This window comes from Mustelus asterias, chromosome 11, assembly GCF_964213995.1.
Source record: "Mustelus asterias chromosome 11, sMusAst1.hap1.1, whole genome shotgun sequence".
NCBI classification, from domain to species: domain Eukaryota; kingdom Metazoa; phylum Chordata; class Chondrichthyes; order Carcharhiniformes; family Triakidae; genus Mustelus; species Mustelus asterias.
In genome coordinates, this window is record NC_135811.1 from 78,439,178 (window position 1) to 78,451,453 (window position 12,276).

Consider the following 12,276-nt stretch of genomic DNA (forward strand, 5'->3'; position numbering starts at 1 on the left):
GCCACCTCTCGCCACCCTTTCAAAAGTTTAAGTAAAAAAGGCAAAAGAAGCAGCCAGGCTGCCACTGTGGGAGGTGGCAGCGGGACGTCAGGATGGCAGGGGGCTGGGGTTTTATTTTTATCCTATCCATCTGTGGGACATGGGTGTCGCAGTCTGGCCAGCATTTATTGCCAATTCTTAGCTGTCCTTGAGAAGCTGGTGGTGAACCGAGTGGCTTGCTGGACCATTTCAGAGGGCAGTTAAGAGTCAACCACATTGCTGTGGCTCTGGAGTCACATGTAGGCCAGACCAGGTAAGGACGGCAGATTTCCTTCCCTAAAGGACATCAGTGAACCAGATGGGTTTTTCCAACAACGACAATGGTTTCATGGTCATCAGTAGATTCCTAATTCCAGATTTTTTATTGCATTCAAATTCCACCATCTTTTTAATTCAATTCTTAATTCATTCGTGGGACATGGGCATCGCTGGCTGGTCAGCATTTATTGCCCATCCCTAGTTGCCCTTGAGAAGGTGGCGGTGAGCTGCCTTCTTGAATTGCTGCAGTCCGCGTGCTGTGGGCTGACCCACAATGCCGTTAGGGAGGGAATTCCAGGATTTTGACCCAGCAACAGCGAAGAAACGGTGATATATTTCCAAGTCAGGATGGTGAGTGGCTTGGAGGGGAACTTGCAGGTGGTGGCGTTCCCATTTATCTGCTGCCCTTGTCCTTTTAGATGGAAGTGGTCGTGGGTTTGGAAGGTGCTGTCTAAGGATCTTTGGTGAATTGCTGCAATGCATCTTGTAGATAGTACACACTGCTACTGAGCGTCGGTGGTGGAGGGAGTGGATGTGGTGCCAATCAAGCAGTTGCTTTGTCCTGGATGGTGTCAAGCTTCTTGAGTGTTGTTGGCAGGAGTATTACGTCACACTCCTGACTTGTGCCTTGTAGATGGTGGAAGGCTTTGGGGAGTCAGGAGGTGAGTTACTCACCGCAGTATTCCTAGCCTCTGACCTGTTCTTATAGCCACTGTGTTTATGTGGCGAGTCCAGTTGAGTTTTTGGTCAATGGTAACCCCAAGGATGTTGACAGTGGGGATTCAGTGATGGTAATGCCATTGAATGTCAAAGGGTGGTGGTTAGAATGTCTCTTATTGGTGATGGTCATTGCTTGGCATTTGTGTGGCGCGAATGTTATTTGCCACTTGTCAGCCCAAACCTGGATATTGTCCAGATCTTGTTGCATTTGAACAATGACTGCTTCAGTAACTGAGGAGTCGCGAAGGGTGCTGAACATTGAGCAATCATCGGCGAACATCCCCACTTCTGACTTTATGATGTAGTGAAGGTCATTGATGAAGCAGCTGAAGATTGTTGGGCCCAGGACACTACCCTGAGGAACTCCTGCAGAGATGTCCTGGAGCTGACGTGACTGACCCTCCACAACCACAACCATCTTCCTATGTACCAGGTATGACTCTAACCAGTGGAGCGTTTGCCCCCATATTCCCATTGATTTCAGTTTTGCTGGGCTCCTTGATGCCACACTCAGTCAAATGCGGCCTTGATGTCAAGGGCTGTCACTCTCACCTCACCGTGGCAGTACTCGTCCCCAGAACATTAGCTGAGTTTCTGGATTAATAGTCTAGCGATAATACCACTAGACCATCGCCTCCCCGAAAGGGCACTCTTTAGCCGCATGCCCACCCAAGCAGACAAGGTGTCCATCTCCAGGCATCTAAACTGCCCCTCCCCCCACCTAGTCGGGAAACTGAAGGCCAAATGGAAAATGCCAGTCGGCCTCAGATTGGTTCACGAGGGTCTTAATGAGCCTAATTGGCTGCCCATGTGCCAGCTTCTGTTGGTATTTTCCAATCCCGTCTGTCACTTTCCCCCCGTGTGGGTGGGGCCAGAAAATTCAGCCCAAAGTAATTATACTCCAACAAGAGCTGTTAACGTGGAAAATTAGTTTTTTTTTATTTATTACTGTCACAAGTAGTCTTATATTAACACTGCAATGAAGTTACTGTGAAAATCCCCTAGTCGCCACACTCCGGCGCCTGTTCGGGTACACAGAGAGAATTTAGCATGGCCAATCCACCTAACCAGCACGTCTTTCAGACTGCGGAGTTGGAGCACACTTTACTCAGAGTGATCGGGCGGACATTGGCTAGAAAACAAAACCTAAGAATCATCAATAGTCTTTTGTGAAATTTCCTAGAGTCATAGAGATTTACAACATGCAAACAGGCCCTTCGGCCCAACTTGTCCATGCAGCCCTTTTTTTAACCACTAAGCTAGTCCCATTTGCCTGCGTTTGGCCCATATCCCTCTATACCCATCTTACCCATGTAACTGTCTAAAAGCTTTTTAAAAGACAAAATTATACCTACCTCTACTAATACATCTGGCAGCTTGTTCCAGGCAGTGCCCTTCTGGACCGTTTTGTATCTCTGCCCTCTCACCTTAAACCTATGCCCTCTAGTTTAGACTCCCCTATCTTTGGGAAAAGATGTTAACTATCTAGCTGATCTATGCCCCTCATTATTTTATAGACCTCTATAAGATCACCCCTAAGCCTCCTACACCCAGGGAAAAAGTTCCAGTCTATCCAGCCGCTCCTTATAACTCAAACCATCAAGTCCCGGTAGTATCCTAGTAAATCTTTTCTGTATTCTTTCTAGTTTAATAATATCCTTTTTACAATAGGGTGACCAGAACAGTATTGCAAATGTGGCCTTACTAATGTCCTGTACAACTTCAACAAGACATCCCAACTTCTGTCTTCAATGTACTAGTCAAGGACTACAAAGTTAATTTGACTTCCACAGTAGCTTCAGTCGGAGTCTATGACCTGAATGCTTATTTAGGTTTGGGTGTCTCAGTCAGGTAGATTTTGTCAGGTAGATCCGAGTTGAGACCAGGTGTTCCACACTGAAGAGTAGAGGTGACGATAGCACTTGTTCTATCGCCTCTAACATGTTCCTAAGCTTAAAGACCTAACATCAATCAGAGGGGCGCGTGATCTTTGGTCCACTACATTCCACCCTGCTGGGTATTAGGGGCCCAAGAACTGGGTGTGGTAGTAGGGATAAATGAGAGAAGAAAACAAATGAGACACTGGCTGTGAAGGAAACAACAAAAAATGTCACAGGTTCACCTGCAATAATAGAGAAGCAAGCACAAGAGAACCAGAACCAGGAGTGCCATGGCTCCAAGAATGGTCAGCAGAAATATGGTGTGGTAGGTTGTGATGTCTCCAAATCTCGAGGGGTTGACCGCAGCTGTAAATAAAGAGTAAAAATCAGAGTTACAAGTTAATAAACTTCAAACGAAAACCAGTATGAGAGAAGCAGACATAAATGGTTACATTATTCAACACCAGCCTTTGAAAATATTCAAGGTGCCCCTGTATATTGTTACTTGCCAGAAGTCGAGATGATGGTGTAGTGGTAATATCACTAAATGGTGATTTAGATGCCCAGGCTAATGCTCCAGGGACATGCGTTCAAATCCCACCATGACAACTGATGGAATTTAAGGGCACCATGATGGCACAATGGTTAGCACCGCTGCCTCGCAGCGGCAGGGACCTGGGTTCAATTCTGGCGTGGGGTGACTGTGTGTGGAGTTTGCACATTCTCCTCATGTCTGTGTGGGTTTCCTCCGGGTGTTCCAGTTTCTTCCCATGGTCCAAAGAAGTGCAGGTTGGGTTGATTGGCCATGATAAATTGCCCCTTAGTGTCAGGGGGATTAGCAGGGTAAATACGTGGAGTTACGGGGATAGGGCCTGGATGGGTTTGTGGTTGGTGCAGGCTATATCCCCCAATCCCTTCTTCATCCAGAAAGATATTTAATCATATCATAAACCCATTAACAATGTCTGCTTATTCTTCCCTCGTAACCTTCACAGAATCATAGAATTCTACAGTGCAGAAAGAGGCCATTCGGCCCATTGAGTCTGCACCGACCACAATCCTACCCAGGCCCTATTCCCATAACCCAATGCATTTACCCTAGCTAGTCCCCCTGACACTAAGGGGCAATTTAGCATGGCCAATCCACCTAACCTGCACATCTTTGGAGTGTGGGAGAAAACTGGAGCACCTGGAGGAAACCCACGCAGACACGGGGAGAATGTGCAAACTCCATGCAGTCAGTGACCCAAGCCGGGAATCGAACCCAGATCCCTGGTGCTCTGAGGCAGCAGCGCTAACTACTGTGCCGTCTTCGGATGGGAAAACCCTGCCGATCTTATCTCCTTGCTTCTAATTTCTGAATCATTAACTTTTATGCATTACTCGTGAACCACAAGCTGGTGTTTAAAAGTATTTTTAACCTAAGGGAGGAGGGAAGACTGGTAAAACTGACTACATCCAGAAATACTCCCAAATCCCTTCTTTGATTTTTTACTGCAACCTGTCTTAAGTATTTGCACTTACTACCCAGTGGAATAATAATCATAAGGTTTTGTAGGATATTAACAGTATTGTAGAGATCCTTAGTCTGCCAAAATACTATTTATAGAAAGTAATTCTACCACACGCATCATATTTTACCCAGTAAATGCACTACATCCACCAGAATTAAGATATTAATGTTGTCAAGTCTGGAATGTTACTATTTAAACAGCTGAAACTTTGTTTATGCTGTTAACTAAGGTTGTTCAGACAAATTGTCAGCCCCGTACTCGGTTCTGGCACGAGAGTGTGCATTGTGGAGTAAAGAATCCAGTCCCTGGTGTCTGTTAGGTTTCGTCCATGACAGGTGATTCTCTGTTATAAGCACAGTAAGAAGCCTCACGACACCAGGTTAAAGTCCAACAGGTTTATTTGGAATCACAAGCTTTCGGAGCACTGCTCCGTCCTCACCTGAACAAGGAGCAGTGCTCCGAAAGCTCGTGATTCCAAATAAACCTGTTGGACTTTAACCTGGTGTTGTGAGACTTCTTACTGTGCCCACCCCAGTCCAACGCCGGCATCTCCACATCCAGTATAAGTGGCAAATCCAGATTTCCATTTACAGTTCGCTAGGGCGGAATTTTCCGGTCATGCCCACCACGAGAATCGTAGCGGGGGAGTGGGGGGGGGGGGGGGGGGGGGGGGCACACCATGCAAGGGTCCGTTGACCTTGGAAAGGGATTTTTCGGTTTTGGGGTGAATACAGCTGGAAAATCCGGCCTATATTCTCTCAATTCGAAGCAATACCTAAAGCCAGATTCGCGGACGGCCACAGCTAGTTTTACACAGCTACAACTTTTGAGTTTCCAGCATTTCTTTCTGCAGCTGTGTACTTCGCAGAAGCCAAATGTGGATAAGGGATTTCAACAGGAAACTGGGGCAAAACCAGCCCCCCCCCTGTGAATGACTAATAACGTGTCAGGAACATTTAAACATGCTTAAACGGTAAAAACTGCCAAGAATGGTGATATAGTCTTCCCGTTCAAGATGCTGTGCAGGCTATCTTGTCCAGGCAGTTATTAAGAATAGAATAGTTGTTCTTTGCAAGAACTTGTACTATCCAGGGTCCTATTAAAATTGAACTTTGGCTGATTTTTCCCTTCCCTTCCTGACTCCAAGGGACAGAGGCCATTGGGACCCATCTTGAACTCATCAGCTGTTCCATTACTTCAATGTAACAAATCCAACAATATTACCAGGGATGAAAGATTTCAATTACATTGAGTGACTTGAGAGAGTGGGGTTGTTCTCTTTAGAGATAATGGGAAGATTTTACAGAAGTGTTTGAAGGGTTCTCAAAGAATAAATATGGAGAAATATTTCCTGTGGCTGCAGGATCAGTGACTCGAGTCGACAGTGGGGAAAATTCTAGAGTCCATTATCAAAGATTTTAGAACAGAGTACTTGGTAAACAGTGGTAGAATCGGACAATCAGCATGGATTTATGAAAGGGAAATCATGGTTGACAAATCACTTTAATTCTTTCTGGTTGTATCACAGCTTGGTATGGCTCCTACTCTGTCCAAGACCGCAAGAATCTACAAAGGGTCATGAACGAAGTCCAGTCCATCACTCAAACCAGCCTCCCATCCATTGACTCCGTCTAGTCTTCCCGCTGCCTCGGAAAAGCAGCCAGCATAAACAAGGACTCCACATACCCCGGACATTCTCCCTTCCATCTTCTTCCGTCGGGAAAAAGATACAAAAGTCTGAGGTCACGTACCAACCGGCTCAAGAACAGCTTCTTCCCTGCTGCCATCAGACATGTGAATGGACCTAACTCATATTAAGTTGATCTTTCTCTACACCCTAGCTATGACTGTAACACTGCATTTTGCACTCTCTCCGTGGTGGGTTTGAATTCACACATGGAGCTCTCTTAGCGGTTTATGTGGGAAATGGAAATTTTCATCCGATGGAAGGGCTGAGATACTTTGGGCAGAATTTTACAGCTCTTCCCACTGGCAAGATTTTCCTATCCCGCCAAAGTCAATGCACCTATGAACAGCTCACCACATTTTCCAGTCCCGCCATCGCCGTGATGGGGCCATAAAACTCAGTCCCGTTGAAGATAATCACAGGTGATATTTCCCTCAGTGAATGCTATACCTCATCTGGGAATGTCTTAAGCAAAGGGATTTCATCCTCCAGTAACCACGTACTTTTGATAAGTACAAACCTTGCATAAAAGGTATGGATAAAGTAGACGTGGATGGATGCTTCCTCTTGTGGGGCATTCTAGGGTGGGAGGTCATAGTCTTAAGATAAGGGGTAGCAAGTTTAAAACAGAGTTGAGGAGAAACTACTTCTCCCAAAGGATTGTGAATCTGTGGAATTCGCTACCCCAAAGTGCGGTGGAGGCTGGGACAGTGAGTAAATTTGAGGAGTTAGACAGATTTTTAATTGGCAATGGCTCGAAGGGTTATGGGGAGAAGGTAGGAAAATGGGGATGAGGAGCATATCAGCCATGCTCGAATGGCAGAGTGGACTCGATGGGCCGAATGGCCTAATTCCGCTCCGATATCTTATGAACGTCTAAAAGCAAATAAATTGATCAAAGTCTAATGAAGAAATGGAAAGTACAATTGACGTCCTTTAGTCTGAGTTTAACAGCTGCACAATGCAGTATTCAATTATTCAGCAGTTGATTATGCGTGTCTGTTGACTCTTTCCTGCGCTGTGTGCTGTTAGCCAAGCCTGGGTGCAGTGACTGAGGAAGGGAAACTAAACTGAAAGCAAGCAGTAAGCATGAGAGATTTAAACAAAGCTGCTGTTGAGACACAGAAACTGATGTGTCATCTCTCCATATCTCCGAGGCAAGAAACGTAACACGTGGAACTAGTTGCCATTCAAATCTAGAATTGTAACATCTTCCAGCTCAGGAGCAGGCTATTCGGCCCATTATGTTCTGTCAGCTGATTGAAAGGGCTATCCAAATTGGGTCCATAGCCAGTCCGTATTTCTCTTTTCAAATATATGAAATGTATGAAAAACCCTTTTGAAAAATGTTTGACATTTAATCATTGACAGTGTTTGTGAACTGCAAACACTCCTGAATTCTTTGTAGTTTTTCAACCCCTATCTCAATTCCGAGTGTAATTGTGGACTTGAAACTACAACACAAAGTCACAGCGGAAAACAGAGCAGACTTGCAAACGTATTGCATCCAGCAACCCTGCTCATAAATCCCCAACCACTTGGCGAATCTTCAATGTCGCACCCACACACCATCTGGGTTTACTCACTATAGGCTTATGAAGTTCGGCATCTTTAATTAGTTTAGTAAAAGGAGTTGAAATGAGGATGCCTTCAGAGGGCACACAGCTGCGTGACAAAGAGATTCTCATTTAGCTCCCGTGACCAGAACACCAACATCAGAATTAACCTTGCTCGTCAGCAAGGCCATTCAGCCCATCTTAGTCCTTCCTTTCCCCAACCCCATCTCTTACTGCAGAATCCAGTTGCGTTTTTGAATAACACAGGTGGGCCCAAAACACCAGGGGCAGAATTTTCACCCGCCATGGGACAGAAAATTTGGTGGACCATGTAACGGTTTGTTGACCTCGATTAGGGATTTCCAGCCTTGGGGCGAGCGTGGCCGGAAAATCCCGCCCCAGGTTTCCTCGACATCTTCATCCAACGGAAGAAAAGGATTTCCATTAATGTGGCACCTTTGGCAAGCTCGTGTGTGATTTCATAGCCAATGAGGTGTTTTAGAAGAGCAACCACAGATTTTGGGACGGAATTTATTGGCGGTTCATGCCGGCGGGGTTGGTGCACCCCCGCTGCGGGTTTCCCAGGAAACCCCATTGACACAGAAGATCCTGCCACCACCCAATGGGTGGGCTGCTTCCGCGAAACACATGGCGGGTTGCACGGAAAATCCCGCCCATAATTTAGGAACTCAAAAGCCACTTGGGAAAAGTCTGTACTATAACCTATTTTCAAAGTCTTGGTCTGGATTTTTGCTATGTTGGGGTGACTTGGGAGACCTTTAACAATGGTGGGCAGGGCTCCTATAGGAAACCCTGCCTCTATTGCTGGCAGATCCCATTTAACCGGCAAAAAGGAGGGTGGGGTGTGAATGGCACTGGCGGGAAACCAGGGCCATTTGATTTGACCGCTGAGTGCAAATACGCCCAATGTTCATTGTCCCAATAACTAAACTCACAGTTATTCAGGATTTCATGCAGAAGGTGAAAACGCGGTCTATGAAGGGTCGTGATTTGAAGTTATTTAACTCTGAATCCCTTGAAAATTGAAAAACAAATTTCACTTTGAGTAAAAACAGGCGCCATTCTGGAGTGCACTGATTCACAGGATATCTAGCGCAGCTTATAAAAAGCCATTAGACATCTGTTTTTGCAATTTCAATAGGATTTGCTGTTTATAGTTTCCCAGAGTTTGTTACAATAGCAGAGCCCATTATGAATGCTTGACTGAGCTTTAAAAAGTCCAAGACCAGCACGGTGGTTAGCACTGCTGCCTCTCGGCACCAGGGACCCGGGTTCGATTCCCGGCTTGGGTCACCGTCTGTGCGGAGTCTGCGTGGGTTTCCTCCGGGTGCTCCGGTTTCCTCCCACAGTCCAAAGGTGTGCGGGTTGTGTAGATTGGCCACGGTAAATTGCCCCTTAGTGTCAGGGGGATTGGCAGGGTAAATTCATGGGGTTACGGCGATACGGCTTGGATGGGACTGTGATCGGTTCAGACATGATGGGTGAATGCCTCCTTCTGCATTGTAGGGATTCTATGATTTAGTTCATCTGAGGGCAGTGTTCACATTTTGACTGACGGTTTGAAAAGTTCATGAATGGATTGTATGTCTTTGACATGTTAAATGAAGCAGATGCTTGATTTTACAATAGACTAACACTTCAGGGGGTTTAAATTTTCTGGAGTATGTTTTATGAATGATCGGATGGGATTTTCCAGCCCTTGCCTTCCGGTCTGGCCAAACCCGTCACAGCAGGGTGAGTGAACCATGCAAGGCACCATAGACATCGCAGCTCCAGAACATTCCGCTGGTGGCCAATGACGAGCTGCCTCTGCCACCAGGAAACGTGTTGCTGGGGAAGCGGGTGGAAAATCGCACCCAAAGGCTGGAATTATACTGGTCTGCCCACCACGGGAATCGGAGTGGGCGAGGGGCGGACAATGGGAAGGCCTGCTGACCTCAGGTGGGATTTTATGGTTTTGGATGAGCGAAGACGTAAAATCCAGACCATAGTTTTTTTGTCAGTGTGAAGTGTGTTTGAGTGAGTGCCTAGTAGATTGTTTGAAGATTAATTATTTTTCATCTCCAGTTCAAAGGCATTGGCTGCAGAGGTCTCCCCATGGTCACCACTGGGTGAGTGGCTAAGGAGGAGACATGGTGCGCATGGGTGGCACGGGGTGCGCATGGGTGGCACGGGGTGCGCATGGGTGGCACGGGGTGCGCATGGGTGGCACGGGGTGCGCATGGGTGGCACTGGGTGCGCATGGGTGGCACTGGGTGCGCATGGGTGGCACTGGGTGCGCATGGGTGGCACGGAGTGCGCATGGGTGGCACGGAGTGCGCACGGAGTGCGCACGGGTGGCACGGGTGACACGGAGTGCGCACGGGTGACACGGAGTGCGCACGGGTGACACTGAGTGCGCACGGGTGGCACGGAGTGCGCACGGGTGGCACGGAGTGCGCATGGGTGGCACGGAGTGCGCATGGGTGGCACGGAGTGCGCATGGGTGGCACGGAGTGCGCATGGGGAGCATGGAGGTTATAAAGATTATAAAGAATTATAAGGTAAACTGCTTGGTGAGATAATGTTTTACATTAATAGAGAAAGTGAGGTTATTTTAGAACAGAGAAGCTTACGGGAAGATCTGGTTTCAAAATCATGAAGGGTTTTGAAAGAGTAAATAAGGTGAAACTGTTTCGATGGCAGAAAGATCAGTAACCAGAGGACACAGATTTAAGGTCACTGGCAAACCAGGTGTGGCGTTAGTAAAAAAATATCTTTGTGAGTTGCTATATTTTGGGACGCATCACCCCAAAGAGTGTTGAAAGCAAACTGAAGATAGGCACAAAATTAATTAAAGTGAAGGTTAAATAAAACTGCTTCACCCAGATAGCTGGCATGTTGAATTCTGTCCCACAAATTGGAATGGAAACAAGGCCCATAAATCCTTTAAAACATAAAGTGGCAAGAATTCAGCAAAAATTAACTCCCTTCAAACCCACCGAGGGCGAGCTGGGAGAGGGCAGAGGGGTGTGTGGAGGGGTTGGAGGACTGGTCTGCAGGATCGAGTGCTAAGATGTGGGGTTGAAAGTCTGTCAGCTTCCCAACTCCCCCGATTAAGTTGGGGTGGGAAATATCGAGGTCAGCTTTTTCAGCGTTGAGGTCAGTTAAGTGGCCCATTAAGGGTCTGATCCTCATCATGGAATCCCTACAGTGCAGGAGGAGGCCATTCAGCCCATCGACCTGCATTGACAACAATCCCACCCTGGCCTTATCCTCGTAGCCCCACGTATTTACACTGAGGGGCAATTCACCATGGTCAACCAACCTAACCCGCACACATCTTGGGACTGTGGGAAAAAACCGGAGCACCCAGTGGAAACCCGCGCAGGCACGGGGGGGGGAATGTGCAAACTCCACACAGTCACCCAAGGCCGGAATTGAACTCGGGTCCCTGGTGCTGTGTGGAAGCAGGGCTAACCACTGTGCCACCGTGCTGCATCCTGCTGCTATTGGCAAAATACCAGTGGCGGGAGGGGAAGGGTGGTGTTGTGATGAGGGACGGGTTATGCCACAGGTTATATCCATATGCCCGATGCCAAAGGTTCCCTGGGGATGGAAGGGGGGCCAGCACCCTCTTACTCAGGCACTCTGTGTCCTTTTGGAGGGTTATACCTGTGACAAGGGCTGTCCCCCCACCCCTGAAAGAGCCCCCTAACCCTCCATACAAATCACCCCCGCTTGTCACACTCGCCCAGCTCCTCACCGGGGCCTGGCTGAAAGGCCCTGGCAGACCGTCCCACTCATGTCTCTCTTTTTTTATTCATTCATGGGACATGGGCGTCACTGGCTGGCCAGTATTTATTGCCCATCCCTGGTTGCCCTTGGAGGGCAGTTGAGAGTCAGCCACATTGCTGTGGCTCTGGAGTCACATGTAGGCCAGACCAGGTAAGGACGGCAGATTTCCTTCCCTAAAGAACATTAGTGAACCAGCTGGGTTTTTACAATAATTGACAATGGTTTCATGGGTCATCAGTAGATTCTTAATTCCAGTTTTTCTTTTAGATTAAATTCAAATTCCACCATCTGCCATGGTGGGATTCGAACCCGGGTCCCCAGAACATTAGCTGAGTTTCTGGATTAATAGTCTAGCGATAATGCCACTAGGTAATGCCTGCCCTTTTTTGGGGCATTCATTAATGCTACTGCACTGGGCCTCCTGGAGTCCATGCCATGCCACCTCCAGACCTAGCAGTGGCGCTGTTGGGTCCAAAGAGCAGCTGGCTACATGATTGGCTGGATCTATAACCTGCAATGGGGCTAGGACGGCAGACTGATGGCATTATATCCCACCAGGGCTCCTGGAAATGCCGGTGCAAGGTTTGCCACTGGTTTTCTGGCCAGCGTTCGGATGCATGTGGCCACTAAGTTCAGAGCATTCTATACAATGAGCAGTGAGTTCCCTTGATGGGGAAAATGGACCATTTTGGTGTTGCAAGATTTTGTGATTCGACTCATCCCCTCTCAATATCCTTCGGATTTGATTACGCCCAAGAAAATTTTATTCCCCCGCCAGATATTGAACCCCTGCCGTATTTCCAAACTGTACCAAAGTGAAGCCA

General features: G+C 47.4%; 1 protein-coding gene across 2 annotated transcripts in view; it reads right to left on the reverse strand.

Moving 5' to 3' along the window:
- The window catches only part of fam171a2a (family with sequence similarity 171 member A2a), a 311,859-nt gene that overhangs the window by 10,412 nt on the left and 289,171 nt on the right, over positions 1-12,276 (reverse strand). For both annotated transcript variants that reach the window (XM_078223812.1, XM_078223813.1), the window contains exon 7: positions 3,140-3,263. In XM_078223812.1, the coding sequence (XP_078079938.1) occupies positions 3,140-3,263 (124 nt within the window). The remainder of the gene's footprint in view (positions 1-3,139; positions 3,264-12,276) is intronic.